The sequence below is a fragment of the Sebastes fasciatus genome, chromosome 9, assembly GCF_043250625.1.
Source record: "Sebastes fasciatus isolate fSebFas1 chromosome 9, fSebFas1.pri, whole genome shotgun sequence".
NCBI lineage: Eukaryota > Metazoa > Chordata > Actinopteri > Perciformes > Sebastidae > Sebastes > Sebastes fasciatus.
In genome coordinates, this window is record NC_133803.1 from 34907448 (window position 1) to 34929656 (window position 22209).

Below are 22209 nucleotides of genomic sequence, written 5' to 3' on the forward strand. Positions count from 1 at the left end.
CGTTAGCGTCGGCTGCCTTCACCCTGCTGCACACTGCAGCGTAGAAGATGACGCTGGCCACCACTGAGTGATAGAACATCTGCAGCATGGTTCTGCAGACGTTGAAGGATCCGAGTCTCCTGAGAACAAAGCAGGCGGCTCTGACCCGTCTTGTAGAGAGTCTGTGTGTTCTTAGACCAGTCCATTTTATTGTCTAAGTGGACATCCAGGTACTTGTAGTCCTCAACAATATCCACTTCTGTAAGGCTTTTCTTCAGTGGCTTTTTTCAGGAAACTGAACACTTGATCCAAAGGTTACTTTCTATGTTCACTATGAGACACAGAGCTGAGAGGACACAAACACGCCTGCACACATTTCCAGTAAGAAAAACGATGAAAGTAAATGTCAATCTGAAGCCTGGAGAGCAGAAAAATCCATCAGGCCATCCTGCTGTAGAGTGTTTGAGCCAGAGAGACTGAATCCTCACCACTTTTAACAGCATTGATCTGTATCTGAGCTCGACCTCTGACCCCGATCAATAAGTCTTAACCTTCGTGAAATTAAAATCCAGACAGTCAATATATGTGTATCTTTGTATACAGCATGCTGTTTCTTCGTGTGTGTCGTCAGGTTCAGCTCTGAATGACGGTCAGTGGCACTCCGTGGAGCTGATCTCCAGACGAGGACATCTGACCGTCTCCGTGGACGGAGGCGAAGGAGCCACTGCTCACGCCAGTCCGCCGTTTCCTGTTACCACGGGAAGTCAACTCTTCTTTGGAGGTAAGAGAAGAATAAATAAGTGAGCACATGAATGAACATACAATCTGCAGAGGTTCTAATTATCATTGAAGACTTTTAAACTTCTGGATGGACGTTGTGGTTTCCTCTGATGTTTGTTCCTCTCCTGAATGCAGGATGCCCCGCTGAAGGGAGCAGCCAGGACTGTATGAACCCCTTCAAGGCTTTCCAGGGCTGCATGCGTCTGCTGACGGTGGACAACCAGCCCGTGGACTTGATCATGGTGCAGCAGAGGCTGATGGGAAACTACAGTCACCTGCAGATGGACATGTGTGGCATCATCGACAGGTCAGACTTTAAAAGAAACCATTTGTTTGATCGTATTTTACCAGGAGGAGGTTGACCGGAGCAGATGCTAAATGATAAATTGGTTTATTTAGTGTGTGTTAGAAAGCATTGTCAGAAAAGAGGATCACTCTTCCGTTAATCTCCCTCTGAAGGCTCCGTGACCGGTTTCCTGTGAAATGGGGTTACACATGGATTATTAGAAAGCAGCGGATCGGGAATTATGACAACAGCGTGCCCGTTTCAAAGCGTCCCAGAATGTTTCCTCGCTAAGAAAACAATCCAGTTATTGTTCTGTCTGTATGAGACGTACGGTAGCTTCAATTCTCTGAGCTGAAATGTGGTTTTGTTTTCTTTGTTTCTTCACAATGTGATTTATTTGTGAGAACAGAGTTGGTTGGCTCTGTGCCTCAGCGTGTGATTGAGTTGGGAAGTATTCTGGGATATATATTTTTTCAGAGTTAGTGTCAGTGGATAGGGGATTGGTAGGTTTGATAAAGACTTCTTCTTCTTTGCCCGGTTTGCTTTCTGCTTCTGATGTTCCAGTTGTTGTTGCCAGATGATCATCATCATTATAGCCTTCTGGTGGATTTCTAGCATGGAGGGCTCCGCAGGCAACACGCCTGATACTGTTGGCGAGATGTTGAGCCTTCTGAGATTTTGCTCCTCTGGCTGTTGGCGTCAATGAGACGGTTTGCCCCAGGCTCGAGGTGAAAAAAGTAAATCTGTCAGAAGAGAAGGCCTGTGTGGACAAAAATAAGTTGGAAATCGCTTTATTGGCGAAAAACTTATAGAGATTTGGGCAAAAAGCCGACAAACTAAAAAACGCAGTTGATGAATCTGTCTTTATTTTAGACCGACATGAGTTACTTTAAAAGTTTCTAGGGAGTTCCAGAGGTGGCGAGTTGCGCTGGACGCCCCTCATTTGCATAAAGTAGCCTAGACCTCAACTTAATGCAATTTGTGCCGCCTCGTCTCTTGACTCGCGCCGCCACGCTGGGAATTGGAATGGGAAGCGTGGAAAGGATGGAGGCTGTGGACACGTACCATAACCTGTTAACGTGGGTGGCGTAATAAAAAGCAACAGGTTCCTCGGCACACACGCACGGCTCACATTGCCAGTGTGTCCACACAGTAAAACACAGATATTGTACACTGAAAAATCCATCACCACCGCCGGACAGAATCGTTATTATCGACGTTTCCGTATCATCAAGTATCGGAGAGAGCGTGGCCTCTAATATGTCTGTGCTGCAGAAAATGTCAAGTCCAGCTCCGCTGTGACAGTTTAATGGTGTGTTGTGTGTGTGAGAAATAACACGTTGCTCTCAGAACATGACATTAGACGGGTTTTTCCAGATCATTAGAGCCCGCTGGTGTACGGCGTACATATTATCCTCTGAGCAGCTGTTGTTTCAATAAAATGTCAGCTTGAAAAATATAGATTTACACTCCACACAACCCCTCACCTCCAACCTACTCGCCTGAAAGAAGCGCTGCTCCACCGATCATGAATTTATCAGTGGACTCGGGGAAAAGACACTTGTTCTGCAGGATGTGCGTATGCATATCTGTAGATAAGACACAATTTATTTATTTAGGAAAGCAAAGAAATTGGTGCTATAAACCCGAACTTCACCATCTGACAAGCGTGCTGAGTCAGGCTTCTTCTAACAGTGGATTTCCCACTGGCTAAAAGATTAAAAATACATGCTGCTCTCCCTCTCCCTTTCTCTTTCAGTCTCTCTGCAGTCACAATTCGCTGACCTCATTTCCTCCTTCCAAATATGTTTACCCAGTCGCCGCTGAGCTCCATTCATCCCCAACTTTCATCCCCTCTGTTGCTCCCTCGCTCCTTCCCCTCCCTTAAATCCGTCCCTCAACCTTAATTCCCCTTCCTGGATTTCTCTCTCTACAGTAGCGCCGCACTTTTATCTCTTTCCTCTCATTGTTTCTCCTGTCCTAACCCTTTCTTTCTTTTTCTTCTTTTGTTTTCACTTCCACTTCCTGACACATGCAGGGATGACATTGAAAAGGAAGAAAAGTCCAAGTTAACAGCAGCAGAGTTTACTCAAACGTGTATTTTGATGCCACAGTCCATTCTAAAAGTTACGTGAAGTTGGAGGGCAGAATAATAACAACAGGACTATTTTCCAATCGGATAAATTCATCACGAGTTCTCACAAACACAGACAACAGCTGCTCTACAGAGGACAATACAGGTAAACTGTGAGTTTAGAGAGCTTTGTTCCATTCAGTGTTGTCACAAAGACGCTTCAGATGAGAGGAACACTTTTGTGAGTGCCTTCGCCTCAGCTGTTATTGGTGTAGGGATACGTTACTGAGCACATACACTTCACACTGCTTCACACACACACAGTTACACATAGTGCTCCAACGCACCATGACTCACCGCTATTGTGGAGCAGCAGCGTAACATCATTATGATTGGCCCCGGCGCAAATTTTCTTGGACTCTCGCCCCAAAAACAAACACACACATGCACATACAACCACAGTTGTGGAGAGGCTCACCAATGCGACTCCCACCCTGCAAACCAGCCTTTGAGCAGCACGGACAGCAGCCGGAGCGCCACATCTCACATTTCACAGATTACAGATTACAGATTTAAATCCTGATCTGATCCCACTCAAAGAGAAACATGTACTCAACCATTAAAAGTTCATCCTGCAGGCCTTTCTCTCAGCATAGTCATTAAACAACACCGCTCAAGAAGACTGCGTGAAACGGTCACCGTGCGAGAGGGCCCACCTACTGTACAAAAGTAAAGCAGCAAAAAATGTCCTTCCCACATGTGAGCCCCTGACAGCTTCTGCGCCTCCAACCTGATCTCAAGGGCGTATCAATAGCACGACATTACAAAGACATTCTGCGTGTCATGAGGACGCATTTTTGCCTTTACGCGTGGCAGTTGGATGCAACAAAACCAGGGTAACAGCCGTAGTTAGGTTTAGGAAAAACATCATGGTTGGGCTTAAAATAAGCACGTAAACTAAGTAAAGTACGGAAACAACGTAACAGAATTACGGAAAACACGTCACAGACGTCTTTCACTTTTTTAGGACACCAACACCGGTCTCCTGGTTAAAAGTCGTGTGTTTGTTGGACCCATCCACTTCCCCTCGCACCTGCATGCAGTCAGTACAGACTACATGGCGTACAAATGACACGGCAAAAGCAAGAACGGTGTTCTAATTGCACATGAAGTGACTTGCGATTACTGTGTCATACGCCATACGCCTCTGTGCAGCTGCATCGGTTGCACCGTCGATATTTACGCCATTAGAGGGAAGGAAGGAAGGAAGGAAGGAAGGAAGGAAGGAAGGAAGGAAGAGCATTTCTGATTTACTCCTTCTGTCTACAGTCTAGTCAATCCTATATCCATGCACTGAAATGTAGAACATTTAAAAGTAGGTTAATAAATTCCTAGAAAAGATACAACCAACAATGGAAGAAAAAAGTCTGTCTAGCCACAGCTTGATATTGCTTATGCCTCTGTGCTACTAAAAACACGTAAAAAAAGCCGTACCGTTGTGATGGACATATACTTTCATTACGTTGATAAATGAGGCGGCGCAGCCAGAAAGAAGCAGCAGGTGGATGTTGAATGCAGTAAAGAGTAAAGGTGTTTAGGTTAGGGCGATGAAAGAACAAATACATTTCCTCTTATCTCTATCTTTAGTGATCTCGGCTCAGGTTCCAGCTAAAGAGGAATACTTTTAGTGGAAGTTTTGGGAACCCCCTTACCTTAAAGGGACTGTAACTTCTTACACATATAAATCAATCCGGGTCGGTGTCCCATCGCGTGTGTCTCCGCTGTTCAGACTCAGACTCCAACACAAACTCCAGTGAAGCACCAAAACCTCTTGGTTGTATCTAGTGAAGCTGTTAAACAGTGTTGGCCGCGGTCGGAGGACGCGGAGGAGACCGTAGCTTTGGTCTCCAGGACCGGAGTCTCTGCTCCTCTGCTCCTCTGCTCCTCTGCCTGCCTTCACTCACACACCACGCTCCTTCTCTCTCTCTCTCTCCACCTCTCACGTGCATGCTGCTCACTCCACACTGCAGAAGAGTTAGTTTAGCTCTGAGAATATCTAGTGAATGTTCAGTGGACGTTTGTGCAGAAATAACTGCTGCAGCTCCTCCAGACCAACAGAGGTTTCCCGTGTCTTGTGAAGTGACGGGGCTCCGCAGAGAAAAACGTTATCGTCTCCCACCAAAACTCCGGTGTCTTGGTGACGTTCTTTCTAGATTTAGTGACGTTTGGAGCTCGTGCTGCTAACCAGTGTACTCTTGCTGCTTTCTCAGAATCACCAACTCTAAACTACAAGCAATACATATATATGCAATAAACAGTCAATCAAAATGTAGTCATCCACAATGGTTGAAGAAGTAGTCCGATCTTTTATTTAAGGAATAGTAGTAATACTAAAGTGTAGAAATACAAATAAAAGTCTTGAATTTAAAATTTTAGTACGATACGATAAAACTTTATTGTCAGTTTGAACTGAAATTAATTTTGCATCCACAGGCAGCTCAATTTGAGAAAAAGTACACATACAATAGACATACTGTTACAAATAAGACTTGTACATACAAGACAAAGACCAAAACACATCATAATTAACCAATTAACCATACATAACACATTGAAAATGCTCTTGTTGTGAGCTGCTTGAAAGGACGGTGTCACCGGTTGGCCAATGATCTTCCTACTCCTTATGCAGAACATCCCATTTCAGAATACTGCTTATTATGATGCTAATTACTGATGCATTAACTGTTCATCACTTTAATGTTGCAGCTGGTAAAGGTGGAGCTCATTTTAATTACTTTATATATTTATATACTGTTGGGTAGCTTGTGGATTTGTCTGCAGGGATCAGTAAAGTTTTATGGTAAATGGTTTTGCATTTATATAGCACCTTTCTATTCCTCCGGCTGCTCAAAGCTCTTTACACTCGATGTCACGCCGTGCATGCTCCTTGCTCATATAATCAAATCATTTTCACACTGGCAGCTCAGCTCTCGAGAGCAATTTGGGCTTCAGTATCTTGCCCAAAGGACGCTTCGACATGTGACCGGAGGAGCCGGGGATCGAACCGCCAATCTGGACGACCCGCTCTAACTCCTGAACCACAGCCCGTTGTATTTTGTATTATTAATCTGAATCTGCAAAGTAGCTAGTTACTAAAGGTATCAAATAAATGAAGTGGAGTATATTTCCTTCTGAATTGTAGTGGAGTAGTATAAAGAGGTAGTAATGGAAATGCTTAAAGGAGCGGGGTCGTATGAGGTACTTATAGTCAGTGTATTACTACTGTTATGACGGTCGGTGTGCCCGCCAGCATCGAGAAACAGACAGGAGCACCGACATCGGAGCGACGCCATGTACTGCTGTGCTCTCCCCTCTGACGGGGAACTGAACTGTTCGCCATCGTAAAACATTCTAAATATAGCGTATAGTTAAACGTATATTTATTTTAGGTGTCTAAAAGGTAAAGAGGGGTATTGGGATAAAGTCTAAATGTGTCTCTCTCTCTCTCTGTCTGTCTCTCAGGTGTTCTCTGAGTCACTGTGAACACGGAGGCAGCTGCAGCCAATCATGGAGCACCTTCCACTGTAACTGCTCCGGCACCGGCTACAGCGGAGCCACCTGTCACAGCTGTAAGGGCACCGAGCTTTGTTGGTTGCTGTTGTTTAAAGGTCACACTCACAATATGGACTCTCTGTGTGTGTCTGTGTACATGTGTACGTTTGCTCTTGTTCACATGTTTTTCCTGTAATGAGACAACCTGCTGCTAACGTTAACGTTGAGGTCCCTGCAGACATTGTTGTGGCAGAAGGTCAGTCTGAGATCAAACCTCTTTCCTGCAATCATCACTGTGTGAGACTGGAGAAGTCTCAGTGGACACAGAGAAAGAGAGGAGGTATAGAGGAGGAGGAGGAAGATAAAGAAAGGTTTGAAAAACAGGGTAAAATAAGAAAGAACATATATGGATCTACTGTAAGAGAGACTCTTCATTAGTGCTCTGATTCAGCTGTGAAGCAGATTCTTCTTTTGCCTTTTTTCACCATCGAATCCTTTTGAGCAAAGTATGACAGCGTGTTTGTATTTACGTGTGCTTTTCTTTTACTTTGCAAAAGCAGTGCTCAAATATAGTGTTACTGTTCTGTTATAAAGACCAAAGTGCTGCTTTGGCAAGCCAGTATGTTCTCCAGACACTTAAAGGTGCAGTGTGCAGGATTTGGATCTAGCGGTGAGCTTGCAGATTGCACCCAACTGAAACTTCTCCCAAGCGTGTCGAGATACCTTTACAGCCTGTAGCCGGGTTTCCACCATAAGGCACTAAAAGGTTCCTTCAGCCCACTGTTAGACCTGCGAAGATTAGGCAAATTAGTCCGCTGACGTACGAAAAAACAACATGACCTGAGACGAGGGCTGCTGGTGGTCACAGCGGTAAACACAGTCTGCAGCCTGCAGCTCAGTGTGTCGCCTGTTTCCTCTAAAAAACACGCCGGAAAATAAACGTCAGCTTTTGCCTCACTGTGACGACGGTTACTGCTGCATATATTTACTGCTGCATATATTTACTGCTGCATGTATTTACTGCTGCATATATTTACTGCTGCACGTTGGATGTAAGGAATGAAATGCAGAGGAGGAAAATGGAACTAAGAGTGTCCGTCTCCTAAGTAATTCATCTGTTGAGTGTTTGAGGGTTATTTATTTGTGCTTTAGAACATTAACGCCGTGAATCAATCTTTTCTTTCTGTCATTCACACGATCGCCGTGATACGTCTCTCTCTCTTCCACCCTCAGCACCATCTCTCTTCTTCTCTCCGTCTTTTTTTAAATGAGTCAGGAAGCCGACAGCAGAGCCTCACATTACTTTTAATGTTATCAAACAGAGAGAAATGATCTCCCCTCGTCCTGAAATGCTCCTAAATCCATACTAGAGTACTTCCTTGTTTTATGAATGAAGCGGTACAGTTGAAGCAGCGACGCTGTGTGTGTGTGTGTTCGACCAATCAGGGCGATCATCCGTGCAAACTCCACCCTGAAACTTCCATTACTTTCAGAAACCCCAACCAGGAACTTCTTGGGTGGTAAAAGGTCCCGAGAACTTAATTTAGACCTTGGTCCCTGCGGTCGAAACGCAAAGAGCTCCTCAAAAGGTTCTTAGTTCCGGGGTAAGTTCCTGCGGTGGAAACGGGGCTTTAGTGGGGTCTCGACTGGAAGAGAATCTCAGCCCTCCTGTTGCTTGTAATCAGTCAAAGACGTTACACTAGTAAAACGGAAAGTCTGACATTTTTTGGAAAATGCACAGACTTGCTTTCTTTCTGAGAGTTTTGGTGAAAAGATAAATAAAACCCTCACATCTCTCCATTAAATATGAAGCTACGTAAACAGCTTGTCTGGCTTCAAAATCCACCTGACGGCACCTAAATCCACCTTAAAAATGTCTACAAAGCTTCACAGTGTCAGCTACAGGACGTCACATTTAGAAAAGCAATTTAGATTTTTGAGTTTGATAGTGGAAATAAATACGTCTGCTTTAAAAATATGACATATGATATTACAGCAGTTTAATATGTCTTATGTCTTGTGAACAAAACGCTGATGTTCCGATGACAGTTACGGAGGATAACATGAATATAAATGAGTGTGATGATGTTGTTGATGATGTTGTATGTCTCTCTCTCTCTCCTCAGCGATATACGAGCCGTCCTGTGAGGCGTACAAACACAAAGGCAACACGTCGGGTTATTATTACATTGATGTGGATGGCAGCGGACCCGTCAGACCACAGCTGATCTACTGCAACATGACAGGTAGCTGACACAGAACTTCAAAACACAGCGGTGTGTGTCCGGTCTCTTTCATCCTGCCTGTCAGTCCTGCTGAGTAACACAAATAGAAATGAAAAATAAAATACACATGTTTTGTTATTTCCTTCCGTCTGTCTCCGTCTGTCTCCGTCTGTCTCCGTCTGTCTCCGTCTGTCTCCGTCTGTCTCCGTCTCTCCGTCTCTCTCCACCAGAGGACAAAACGTGGATGGTGATCCAGCACAATAACACAGATCTGACGAGAGTCCGACCGGCGCCGGGGAAGAATCGGCACTCGGCTCACTTTGACTACGCGTCCGAGGAGAAGCAGCTGGCGGCCATCATCAGCCAATCAGAGCACTGCGAACAGGAACTGACCTACCACTGCAGGAAGTCCCGCCTCCTCAACACACCGGGTAATATTCTGAGACACCACAAAGACATTATTTAACACTTTCAATATGAAAAAGGAAGATGGATTAGGACATGCATATGAATATAACTAAATGATTGAATGTTGGATCCTGCAGACGGGCCTCTGCTCAGCTGGTGGCTCGGCGGTCCAGGTGCAGGACAGGTGCAGACGTATTGGGGCGGAGCTCCACCCGGCAGCCAGCAGTGCTCCTGCAGCCTGCAGCAGAACTGTGTGGACCCCAAACACTACTGCAACTGTGACGCTGACCGCACCGAGTGGTACTGTATTCTTTATTTACATCAACACCATTAGAGACTATTATGCTGCTCTAAGGCGAGACACTAAAGGCTTCCACTATTTGGCTTCCACAACATGCAACCATCCAAACTACACATGTAGGTCTTTATTTCACTACTTTGTCTATTTGCGTCTATAGATTTCTCCAAAATTCTCCCAAAGTTAGCATTAGATAACGCCTCATTTGCATATTTAAACATATCAGAAAACTTGTAATAATGTCAGTAATCAACTGGGGAAGATTTCATGGTGATGTCTATTAGTTAAACATTTTTATACACACGCAACAACGTAGTCGGGGGTATATAGCGCTCCACATGTCCGTCCTTCCGTCCGTTTGTGTGTCACACTTTTGTTTCCGGAGCACTCCGAAACTATTTAAAGGGACTGTTTGTAACTTGTTAAGCGTATAAATGTACCGTAATGTGCTCGTAGTAAAAGAAGTTCATCTTTTTCATCCTCTAGTCTCTTTAAATTCAGCTTCTTCTTCTTCTTCTTCTTCTTCCTCCACGTCGTCCTCTTCCTCGTCTACCCTCCAGGGCTAATGACTCCGGCCTGCTGACCCATAAGGAGACGCTCCCCGTCAGATCTCTGGTGCTGGGTGACGTCCAGAGGCCCGGCTCAGAAAGCGCCTACAGGGTCGGACCTCTCCGTTGTCATGGAGACAGTAAGTCGTAGGTCCAGAGGCCTCAATGTCACCTTGTACATGTTTGTGAAATGACGCATGTGTGTGTGTGTCATGTCTCAGTACTGGCCAAGAATTAGTGACATTTGAATGCTAATGAATTGTGATAGTGAGCTGAATTTTAAACTCAATCCTCGACAGACCGTGATCAATAGTTTTTCATTTATTTGCAGAAAACGTCTGGAACGCTGCATTTTTCGACAAGGAGACGTCGTACCTCCACTTTCCCACCTTCCACGGAGAGCTGAGCGCCGACATCTCCTTCCTGTTTAAAACTACTTCATCCTCCGGCGTCTTCCTGGAAAACTTGGGCATCAAAGACTTCATTCGGATCGAACTCGGCTGTGAGTAAAGCCTTTTCCGGTTAGACGTCTAATCCGGACTTCGCTTTAGATGTGAGACCGAGCAGGAGGGATCATCCTGGGAGTTAAAGTTTCATCTGGGTTGAACTCAGCTGGAGGCGGCGGTCCTGCCTCAAACTCCACCTCACAACTTCTAGAAAAAAAAACACTTCCACAGCAACACCATTTATTTCTCCTCCTCTGGGAAATCATGGCATTGTTCTAGTCCACTGCAGTACGTTTCCTTTATAACCAGCAGAGTTTATAGTTCTGTGTATCGTTGTCGTGTAGTGGTGCTGAAATCATCCGACTGTAACTCTTTATGGTAGTTCACATAGTGTGTGCTGTTAGCTGTCCTTTATGACAACAGCTCTTGATGAAGTGCTTCACTTTATGGGTTTGCCAAAGAAAGCTAATCTACCGTTGCAACCTGATCTCACGGGAAGGCGTGTAAATAGCACGACATTACAAGGACATGCTGCATGTCATGAGGACGCATTTTTGCCTTTTCGCGTGTCATTTTTACCCCACGCAACAAAACTATGGTAACGGCCGCAGTTAAGTTTAAGCAACAAAACCAGTTAGTTACGTTAAAGGGACTGTTTGTAACTTCTTACACGTATAAATCATTGCTGGTCGGTGTCTCATGGTCTCGCGTGTGTCTACGCTGTTCAGACTCAGATTCCAACACAAACTCCAGTGAAGCACCAAAACCTCTTGGTTGTATCTAGTGAAGCTGTTAAACAGTGTTGGCCGCGGTCGGAGGACGCGGGGGAGACCGTAGCTTTGGTCTCCAGGACCGGAGTCTCTGCTCCTCTGCTCCTCTGCCTGCTTGCCTTCACTCACACACAGCGCTCCTTCTCTCTCTTTCTAAAGACATACAATTCTACAATTTCATTTAGCAGACGCTTTTGTCCAAAGCGACGTACATCTGAGAATTTGTACAACACGAGCAAGGATCTAGATAGGAAGGAACAACGTGAGTGCAAACAACAACTGCAAGTCCGATCGGACGCAGGTTGCATAAAAGCAGATTTTTCAGATCTTTTGTTTCAGATATTTTGTTTCGGACATTTTTCAGACTTTTTTTTCGGGCATTTTTTTAATCTTTTTTTTTTCGGGCATTTTTTCACATCTTTTTTTTCAGACTTTTTTTGTCCTTTCATCATCATCATTAATAATATCAACAACGTCATCATCAACAACATCAACATCAATATCATCGTTATCAACCTCATCAATAGCATCATCGTCATCAGGTGCTGAGGTTCATGAAAGAGCTGGGTCTTTAGCTTTTTCTTGAAGGTGGAACGGGACTCAGCGGATCGTGGAAATTGATATTTTTTATAGTTGTTGACAGTATTTTCTCATTTATGGAGTGACAAATAGAGATATCTAAAATCATCTCTGTAAAAGCCTCTAATGCCTCTTTGACTCTAATATGTCAACAAAATGGAACAATAGTTTAACCATGGCCTACAAATGACACGCTAAAAGCAAGAACGGCGTTCTTATTGCACATGCAAATTCATTCATACACCATTTAGTGTGAACGGGCTGACCATTGTAGACAGGCAACTCTTTATGATCATTATATAATACTGTATAATATAATATATCCACACAAGAAACTACCGGTAGGTTATGCAAGAAATCTGGTTTAAGTCTGCAGCTGGTCAATGTTGGCGTGTTTGTTGTTAGTACAAAAGTAGAAAAAGAGTTCATCCTGTGCAGGGAGATTACAGTTTATACTTATTCCATGCATACATCAGAATATTTGACTTCTTTACTTTAGTGTCAGGATTAGTCGGACTTTAGGTGTAAATATACAAAGACACACAGCTAGGAGTAATGATCCTTCCTCTCATCCTGCTGCCACAGAGATATCTCCTCTTTCTCAAGTCTCTTTTCCTGCATATGCACATTTATAAGAACCCAGTCAAATATATCCCACTTAAATATAATATGCATCGCAAAGAAATGAAGTTTCTCCATATGGAGAGAAAATTTATTAAATTAACTTTTATAAATGAATACAACTCAACCTGAGTAAATATATATTTCCAACGTTCATTAATCTAATAACATTTGCTTTTGAAAAGCTTGCCGTGCATATTGATGTCTAAAAGTATTAATAATGAATGTGTGAATGTGGATCATCTGAGTTTTGAGACTCTGTTTGTTGAATACTGATATTTATTCAGTATCTATTTGTTAAATTGTTTTATAAATTGATTGGTATTTGTTTGTGGATTATAAAATGCATTTATAAAGAAAAACAGCAACAGAAATGTAGCTGTGAGAACAGAAGACGTCCTTCAGGAAACGGATAATTTGGTCGCGTCACGCCGGTAAACACTCTGAATGTAACTGGCCATTATATTTAAAAGCTTTGCGTCCTTGTAACCGGTTGTCACAACTAAAGCAGTATAGATGTCCAGGAGTTATTATGGTACCTGGTAGCTATGACAACAGCTCTTTAGTGTCACATCCCCGTCGAGCTGGTTGCTGTCAGTTTGTGTTTGCAGCACTTTAGAGAAACATTTACTTTATTTCTTATCAAAGTTCCAGTAGAGCTCCTTCCCTTCTGCAGACGGTGTTACTGTTACTTCAGACAGAGCCGGGTCTTTGGTTAAAGGGAAAGAGAAATGCTGCTTTATAAACAAGATGATGAATTAGGGGATGAAAAGAACAACAATTGAACGGTACCCTGTCAGGAACGGGTCAGGAGCTTGTGCTTGCTGTGTTTCTGTTGAATATGCAACAGTAAGTCTGAATGTTCTTCCTCCCCTGACTCAGCGTCCTCTGAGGTCCTCTTCTCCTTCGATGTGGGTAACGGTCCGCTGGAGGTCCGCGTGAAGGCCGACTCCCCAATGAACGACAACAGGTGGCACCGCATCCGAGCCGAGCGCAACGTTAAAGAGGCCTCGCTTCGCCTCGACGAGCTCCCCGCCGCCACACAGGAGGCTCCCGCTGACGGGCACATCCACCTGCAGCTCAACAGCCAGCTATTTATAGGTGTGTGTGTGTGTGTGTGCGTGCGTGCGTGCGTGCGTGCGTGCGTGCGTGCGTGCGTGCGTGCGTGCGTGCGTGCGTGCGGCTGCTGCACTCACTTCAAATGTAATTCTGCCTCAACAAAGAACAAAACAACACAATATCCACACATCTCTTTGTCCACATGGGATTCGTTTAGAAGATACATCAGCAGTTCAAACACCTTCTCATCCCAACTCGTCACATACCGCCGCTTTGTCACGCCTCTTGTCTTGTCGTAACGCCTCTTGTCTTGTTGTCACGCCTCTTGTCTTGTCCTCACGCCTCTTGTCTTGTCGTCACGCCTCTTGTCTTGTCATCACGCCTCTTGTCTTGTCGTCACGCCTCTTGTCTTGTCTTGTCATCACACCTATTGTCTTGTCTTGTCGTCACGCCTATTGTCTTGTCGTCACGCCTCGTCTTGTCGTCACGCCTCTTGTCTTGTCATCACGCCTCTTGTCTTGTCATCACGCCTCTTGTCTTGTCTTGTCGTCACGCCTCTTGTCTTGTCATCACGCCTCTTGTCTTGTCTTGTCTTGTCTTGTCTTGTCGTCACGCCTCTTGGCTTGTCATCACGCCTCTTGTCTTGTCGTCACGCCTCTTGTCTTGTCTTGTCATCACGCCTCTTGTCTTGTCTTGTCGTCACGCCTCTTGTCTTGTCTTGTCGTCACGCCTATTGTCTTGTCGTCACGCCTCTTGTCTTGTCGTCACGCCTCTTGTCTTGTCGTCACGCCTCTTGTCTTGTCTTGTCGTCACGCCTCTTGTCTTGTCATCACGCCTCTTGTCTTGTCTTGTCTTGTCGTCTCGCCTCTTGTCTTGTCATCACACCTCTTGTCTTGTCTTGTCTTGTCGTCACGCCTCTTGTCTTGTCATCACGCCTCTTGTCTTGTCTTGTCTTGTCGTCTCGCCTCTTGTCACCTTGCCTCTTGTCATCTTTCCTCGCCTCTTGTCGTCATGCCTCTTCTCCTCACGCCTTGCCTCTTGTCAACACGCCCCTTGTCGTCACTTTTTGGTATCAAAACCACTATATTAAGGTTTAGGAAAAAACGACATGGTTGGGCTTAAGACTACCAGGTTTGTAAAGTGAAAATGAAACTGATTGTTGTGAACACGGGACACAAATAAACAGCTGATTGTAACGTGAAAGTGAAATTTCAAACAAACACAAGACTTTCAACCAGGAGACGGGTGTCCCTGTCCCGTGTGAAACTAAAAGTAACGTTGACTTATCTTGTCACGTGAGTCGTTAGTCAGTGAAGTTAACATCAACCACGACCGTTTCCTAACCCTAACTCAGTGGTTATGTTCCCTAAAACTAACTTGCTGTAAAAACGAAAGTTCATTTTGAAAGGACACGATGCATGTAACGAGTATATTGACACGTCGTCTCCAGTCCGTCCAAAAGTAACACAAGAGAGGAAGCCTGTGTGTCGGCCTCCGATGCTGAGAGGCGCTGACCAAGCAGCTATATTTGAGAATGTGTTGGTCTCCTGGATGAAAGCCTCGTGTTTGTTGGGTTTACATGATAGTTAATGGAACGCATGGTGCGTCATACCGGCGCTCAAGGCTGCCTCGTGCGTCGGTACCGAGCGCTGATGGCTGTGACAAAGCCTCGGTATTTGACGCCCAGGGAATGAGATCAGGCAGTTCTTCTGGACGTATCCTCTGTCTCTGCCTCCCTCTCACTTTCTTTTATTTACTCTCTTCCACCCACACACCGCACTAAATAAATGACTCTTATGGTACATTCTCATTGACCCCGGGGAGGCTGGCGGCCTCCTGAAGAAAGCAGATAGTGACAGAAAAACTAAAGCCTTCAGCAAAACTCCACACTAAAGCTGTGCTTCCATCTCACTGAACTGTACAGGCTGTCTCCGCTTATTGATCCACATTGAAACTGGCAGATTTAAGGGAGATCAATCAACCTATAACAATCCTTGTTCCCAAACCTCAGCAATGTACCTCATACAGGCCGAGTCCATGGAAGTAATACCTACTTAATCCTTTGATATTAAATTGAATATAAAATTGATAGCGATATCCTCGGTGTGTTTGTAGTGGTCAGTTTCCTTGACCTTGGTGCAGTGTTTGAATCCGGTCCATTAGTTAAGGTAGTCCTTCCCTGACAGCTCCTGATGAAACTCAGAGTCCTGATATGAACCTCATCAACTCTGCAGACTCCTGGAAAGCTGTTTATCTCCTCATAACAGTCAGGTTGCCAGTTTGGCAGCCTGAGACAATTATAATGTAGCGGAGCCTGAACTCTGAGGACAGTCGGAGGTTGTGATGCGAGATGTCGGAAAAAACAACAACTCTTAGAGTTTAAATTCTGCCCCATAGAAAGAGGAAATATTTCAGACAGATTGACAGCTCGCCAGCTTCCCAGATATGAACCATCAGCATGGAGCTCAGCTGGCAGACGGACAGACAGGAAAGAAGTCCTTGAATGTTTCACCTGCCAGTTTCACTATGTTTCATCAGCTCATCATTTTTAAACAATTCAGAAGGAGGTTGGTGACAAATCTTGAGGTGCAGGGTGTGTTTGGCTGTTTATAATAAAATCACATATCAGTCAGTGTCGTTCCCCAATCTGATCACAGAGATGATAAGATTTGCTTTCCTTTCATTACAGTACGATATGAAAGAAAAGACTCCCGCTCCGGTTCCATAATCCGTCATAGAAAACATCACATCGTCATTTATTTTTGATAAAGTTATATCACTGTTGTTTCACCTTTCACATCAATCTGCATTCCAGCTGCATCACCACGCAGCAATAAAAGAACCTGGGAATGATGGAGACTTGATGTTGACGGATTACACAACACGAGGAAAGTTTTAAGAAATGAATGGAAACTAACGGCTGCCTGGAAAGCAGGAAAATACTTTAAATAGCAGGAGACTAAAAGTGAAACTAAAAGTAACGTTGACTTATTTTGTCATGTGAGTCGCTAGTCAGTGAAGTTAACATCAACCGCGACCGTTTTCTAACCAAAACTGATTGTGTTGCCTAAACCTAACTTCCTGTGAAAATGGAAGTTTATTTTGAAAGGACACTATGCACGTAACGAACGTATATTGACACGCCGTCCCTGACACGTCCAAACGCAACGCAAGAGGGGGGTACCCCGTGTGTCAGTCTCTGACCAAAAGGCGGTATTTGATGAGTTGGGAGTGAGAATGTGTTGCCCTGTCTATCTATATAGCTAATCTGTGTTCTCAATTAGGTCGATGTCTGTGCAATACTTGTGTTTCCCATCTGAATAGAGCAGCAACAGTATTTTGTCTGAACTGCCTCATTCAAGTGGAAAAAATGCAAATCCTCACAAATCTTTCCATTGTTTTTACAAAGTTACTGTACTGTCTGTAATGTTGAATATTATATATATATATTTTTTTTTAAGAAAAAATGATGTCCTGTTTGTTTACCAGATTTTGGCCTTATGGTTGTTGATTATTATCGACGTCTTTAGCCAGTATTTTGAGCGTCAACGGGGGGAATGGTGAGATTCAAAGTCATATTTTGAGGGATTAATGATTTATTACTCACAAGTGTTTTAGCTGCTAATCTGTCAATTGCACACTGTCAACATTATCTCAATGTCTCAGGTGAATGGCAGTGAGATTACTTGGATCAATTATGCTTTATTTTAAAGGGTTTTTACATTCATGAAATGTTGAATAACACTCAATACTAAAAATCAGATTTGGGTGTTTATTGGAGTATTTCTTGTCTGGTCCTGTTTGAAAAGTTATGTTTTACTCGGATGTAAATTTTTTTTTATGTGCATTAATGTAGTCGCTCTTCTTGATTATACCTCACATTGATTTGAATTACGTTTGGAGGGAAACTTATTTTCTACCGTATTTCAGTCGCGGTTTTAAACAGTTTTAAACAGTTTTAAACAGTTTTAAACAGTTTTAAACAGTTTTAAACAGTTTTAAATGCGTGGTTAACGTTGTAAATTGAAACAAAATTAAAAAAAACAGAACAAAACTACTTGGTTAGGTTTGGTAATTACATCATGGTTTGGCTTAAAATGACTACGATTGTTACCTTATTAAACTACGGCGGTAAACTAAAATAAGTGAACGTAGACTTTTAGTTTCACACGGGACATGAACAGCGGTCTCCTGGGTGAACGCGGTAAACACGGTGAACACGGTAAACACCATCACATTTGGGTTATTGGCCCTAGAAGCATCAGCCTTCAAAAACGGCACCTTTATGCGTCAGCAGCCAAAAGCAGGAAAAAGGATGAAACATTCAGCGCAGCAAATGAGCGATTAAATTTATCGAGAGAAAATGAATCTGCAACGATCTAGATAGTTGATGAGTTGCTTCAAGTCATTGATCAAGCAACAAAATGCCAAACATTCTCTGGTTCCAGACTCTCAAATGTGACGATTTAACACATTTCTGTGTTTTGTATCATTGTGACTTGAATGTCTTTGAGTTTTGAATTGTTGGTTGAGACAAAACAAACTATATTCAGAAGAGAGAAATAGAGACCAGATGCATTACAGCCCGCTGAAGTGTATCCTTTGTGTGTGTGTCTTCAGGAGGCACGGCGTCCAGGCAGAAGGGCTTCCGGGGTTGTATCCGCTCTCTGCAGCTGAACGGCGTCACCCTGGATCTGGAGGAAAGAGCGAAGATCACCCCCGGGGTTCAGGCGGGATGTCCGGGTCACTGCAGCAGCTACGGCTCGCTCTGCCAGAACCGGGGCCGCTGCCTGGAGAGGCCAACCAGCTTCTCCTGTGACTGTGGTTCGTCTGCTTACACTGGAGCCTTCTGCGACAGAGGTACTGTACCGGGGCTTTGTCACCAATCAACAAGCAGCGCCTGCTGGGACATGTTGGGGATTATGGGACCCTATTGTGAACTATGGTTAAACCGCTAATATTACAAATATTAGAAGAAGCTTTTGTCCCTTCAAGTAATTTTAGGTCGGAGAAATCCTCTTGTTCCACCCTGTCTGTATCAGTTCCACCTCTTCCGGTCCTTCTGCATCATATCAGAAACATTTTCCTGAAATGTAGCCGGACTTATTTGGTCTTCCTTTAACTGAAGATGACATGAACATAGTTATTGTAAACAAATACAGAATACTGCAATTATATTCTCTCCAAAAATCATTCTGGGTGCAGGTGATTGATAATAGAGTGTGGTATTGTGATAGCAGTGTTCAGCAAACAACACACACAGTCTGTTAGGTTTTAATGATGTGAAGTTATTTGCAAAAAGTCAATGCGACAATGTGCTTAATGTTCGGCATAGTTGTTTCAATAATTGTGCCACGAGTACCAGTTTTTGTGTCTTGGCAACAAAAAAAAGGACTGTAATATACTGCGATAAAGTTTTCATAAATCCTCAGTATTTAACAGAGTGTCTATTTAGTGCAGAAAACAACCGAGTCAATAATCTGGATAGGCAGGAAGGCAATCCAAAATATTAAAATAAATCGTCAAACCCTGACGAAAACCTACAGTTGTTGAAACATGTTGGCTTTTTTAATGATTTAGCGACTATAATTACAGCTTTTAATATATTTCCTGACTCGATTGCCACTGTTTTTAATGTTTGGGAGTGCATGGATTGTCTTCCTGTCTATCCTGATTTTTTCCCCGTTTTCCACCTGACTTTGCATCACAGTTGAGAACACTGATCAACCGGTTATATCTCTCTCTCTCTCACAGTCAACAATAAGTTGGTCTTTTTGAATTGTATGATATTAAAATGGAAAGCCAGAGTTGTGTGCAGATCTTTGAATCAGTATTTCCGACAAATGTTTCTTGTCTTATTGTCTTTAAAAATGTCCTGATGTTGCCTTCGAGTTGTTTTAAGACGACACACCTGGACTTGTTGTTAATGAAGTTATCACAGGAACATTGAGTCATCACGTCAGCCTCATACTTATTCAATAGTTAACAGCCCAGCTGTGTTACAGGTATACCTGATACACGGCCGTGTTATAATTAGCAGCACAGATTTGCATTGTTCTTTTCACCTGTCAGCTGGTTCTCTGTAGCACATGCTCACTAATTAGGTGATGTCAGTGCTGCTGTACATCTGAATACTGTCCCTCTGTGGGATTAGTTGTTAGATGCAGAGCTAAGACATAAAGTATATAAATTGAAATGCAAATCATACTCTCTCTGCAAAGCAACTTTTAACAGCCAGATTCAAGAACACACATCTCACATGTACAACATAGCAGCAGCAGCAGCAGCACATAACACTACTGCTCTAAATCCACTTTGTAATTAAACCTTCTGACATTATCTGGCTCCCTGCAGAGGTTTCAGCCAGCTTCAAGTCGGGAACATCCGTCAGCTACACCTTCAAAGAGCTGAGCGAGCTGAACAGCAGCAGCAGCAGCAGCAGCAGCGCCCGGCCTTCCTCCTCCTCCATCTACTCTGACCTGACCCTGAGAGCAGAAAACGTCTCCCTGAGCTTCAGGACCAGCCAGAGTCCCGCTCTGCTCCTCTTCGTCGGCTCCTACCACAGAGAGTACCTCGCTCTGCTGCTCAACAAGCACGGTGAGCACTCACATCCTCTTAACAAGGAACTCTTATTCCTCTCTCTTGATGCTAATCAATTAGGTTGGCCTTCAGCATTGTCATGAGGTTAATCTCTGCCTCTCGACTCTGAATGAAGGAGGTTTCTGTTTCATTATGCATGCAAAAATGTGTACTTCTAGAGCATCACATTGAGGATGGATTGGATTTGACTTGGGATGAGTAACCTCGATTGCTCCCTGCACAGACTCCTATATATGTGGAATTTACCGACGGGGAACTGCCGTTTCATCCATCTATGCGCTCTTCAAAGCCACCAGAGAGCCAGTAGCTCGGAGAACACGGGGGAGTTGTTGGTCTACCCGTTGCCTCGATCGGCTAGCTTGTTTGTGTGACTTTTAACATATTAAAAGCATGATGCCGTCACAATTATGGTTTTAATTACCACAGTTTGATTAGGGCTGTGTGTCGGTATGATACGTATCAAATATGCTGCTTTATGCAAATGTGTGTATATATTTATTATTGTAAATCAATTAACAACACAAATCAATGACAGATATTGATCCAGAAACCCTCACAGGTACTGCATTTAGCATAAAACAATATGCTCCAATCATAACATGGCAAACTGCAGCCCAACAGGCAACAACAGCTGTCAGTGTGTCAGTGTGCTGACTTGACTATGACTTGCCCCAAACTGCATGTGTTTATCATAAAGTGGGCATGTCTGTAAAGGGGAGACTCGTGGGTACCCAGAGAACCCATTTACATTCACTGATCTGGAGGTCAGAGGTCAAGGGACCCCTTTGAAAATGGACATGACAGTTTTTACTGAACAAGATTTAGCGTATGTTTGGAGCGTTATTTAACCTCCTGTCTCGGCCAGGTCGCCCTTGAAAAAGAGATTCTTAATCTCAGTGGGATTCACCTCGTTAAATAAAGGTTAAATAAAAAATCAAAAAGAATTAAACATATCTGTGGTTTGCAGAAACGTACAATACCAACCTGTTTCGGGCTCCAACTCCTTTCTTTATGACTCCTTTCATCCAGTTCTCGTCTCCTCCGCTGCCGTTCTCTTCAGTGTTTAATCAACCTGTTGCGATTTTAAACCAGACGAGTGGACGAGTGGGGTCATCTTGAATTGGAAAGGACAAAGGAGGCTGATAAACCTAGATTAGCTGTAAATAGACTGTGAATAGGCTGCTTTAATAACCCAGACTGGAGGAGGAAGCTGAGAGCCAGCAGGTCATTTGAGACGACGTGATGGGGAGATAGTCGGCAGTTAGCTGCTTTAAGACCGAAGAGAAAAACTCCGGAACAGGTTTCTATTGGTGATAAAACCTTTGAAGATATTCAGTGGCACAGAACATTTAGAGAAGTATTGAGAGACGGACTAACAGATTGTTGGTTTTGGTCTTTTTTATGGGATTTGTTATCCTTTATAGATCATTCTGGTAGATTTAGTCCATCTGGATCTGGAGGAGACATGAAACTAGATTTAGTAATCCATCACGGTGATCACGATAACGTCTTGTCCCTCTTATTCTTTTGTTAAAGTGACGTTATTGTTGACAGTTTTTGAAATCATTGAAAGTGCCTTTGTCTGACATCAAAGAGCTGAAAGCATTGAAGATCTAAAGAAAGCAGCAGTGGATATTCTCAAACACATTATTGTAATCACTCTGTTGTCTTGTAGTAAATTAAAGGGTTAGATGTTTTTTGGGAACTGATTTGAATGCCAGGGTTCTCATGCACTGCTTCAGTTTGGTGCTCATTTCTATTCATAGAATCTGATTTATCAATTTCTTCTTGTGTTTGAAAATGTGCGTACCATCAAACTCCAAAGAGAGTAGACAGGTATAATCTTGTCATCTTGTTTCTCTAGTGCTGCACCAGTGAGCACACAGGGCTCAGTAAGAGATTCAGACGATCTGTTGAAGATATGAAAGTGTGATCAATCTGCATTAATAACGAACTGTTGTGTTTAGACACCGTTCATTTTAAT

At 43.5% G+C, this 22209-nt stretch overlaps 1 protein-coding gene across 2 annotated transcripts in view; it reads left to right on the top strand.

Annotated features, from left to right (window-relative positions):
* LOC141774613 (contactin-associated protein-like 4) overlaps nt 1–22209 on the top strand; it is a 92154-nt gene that overhangs the window by 58313 nt on the left and 11632 nt on the right. For both annotated transcript variants that reach the window (XM_074647399.1, XM_074647400.1), the window contains exons 9-19: nt 611–760; nt 895–1066; nt 6642–6748; nt 8798–8917; nt 9127–9327; nt 9442–9604; nt 10163–10290; nt 10482–10652; nt 13449–13667; nt 18246–18485; nt 19980–20222. In XM_074647399.1, coding sequence (XP_074503500.1) covers nt 611–760; nt 895–1066; nt 6642–6748; nt 8798–8917; nt 9127–9327; nt 9442–9604; nt 10163–10290; nt 10482–10652; nt 13449–13667; nt 18246–18485; nt 19980–20222 — 1914 coding nt within the window. The remainder of the gene's footprint in view (nt 1–610; nt 761–894; nt 1067–6641; nt 6749–8797; nt 8918–9126; nt 9328–9441; nt 9605–10162; nt 10291–10481; nt 10653–13448; nt 13668–18245; nt 18486–19979; nt 20223–22209) is intronic.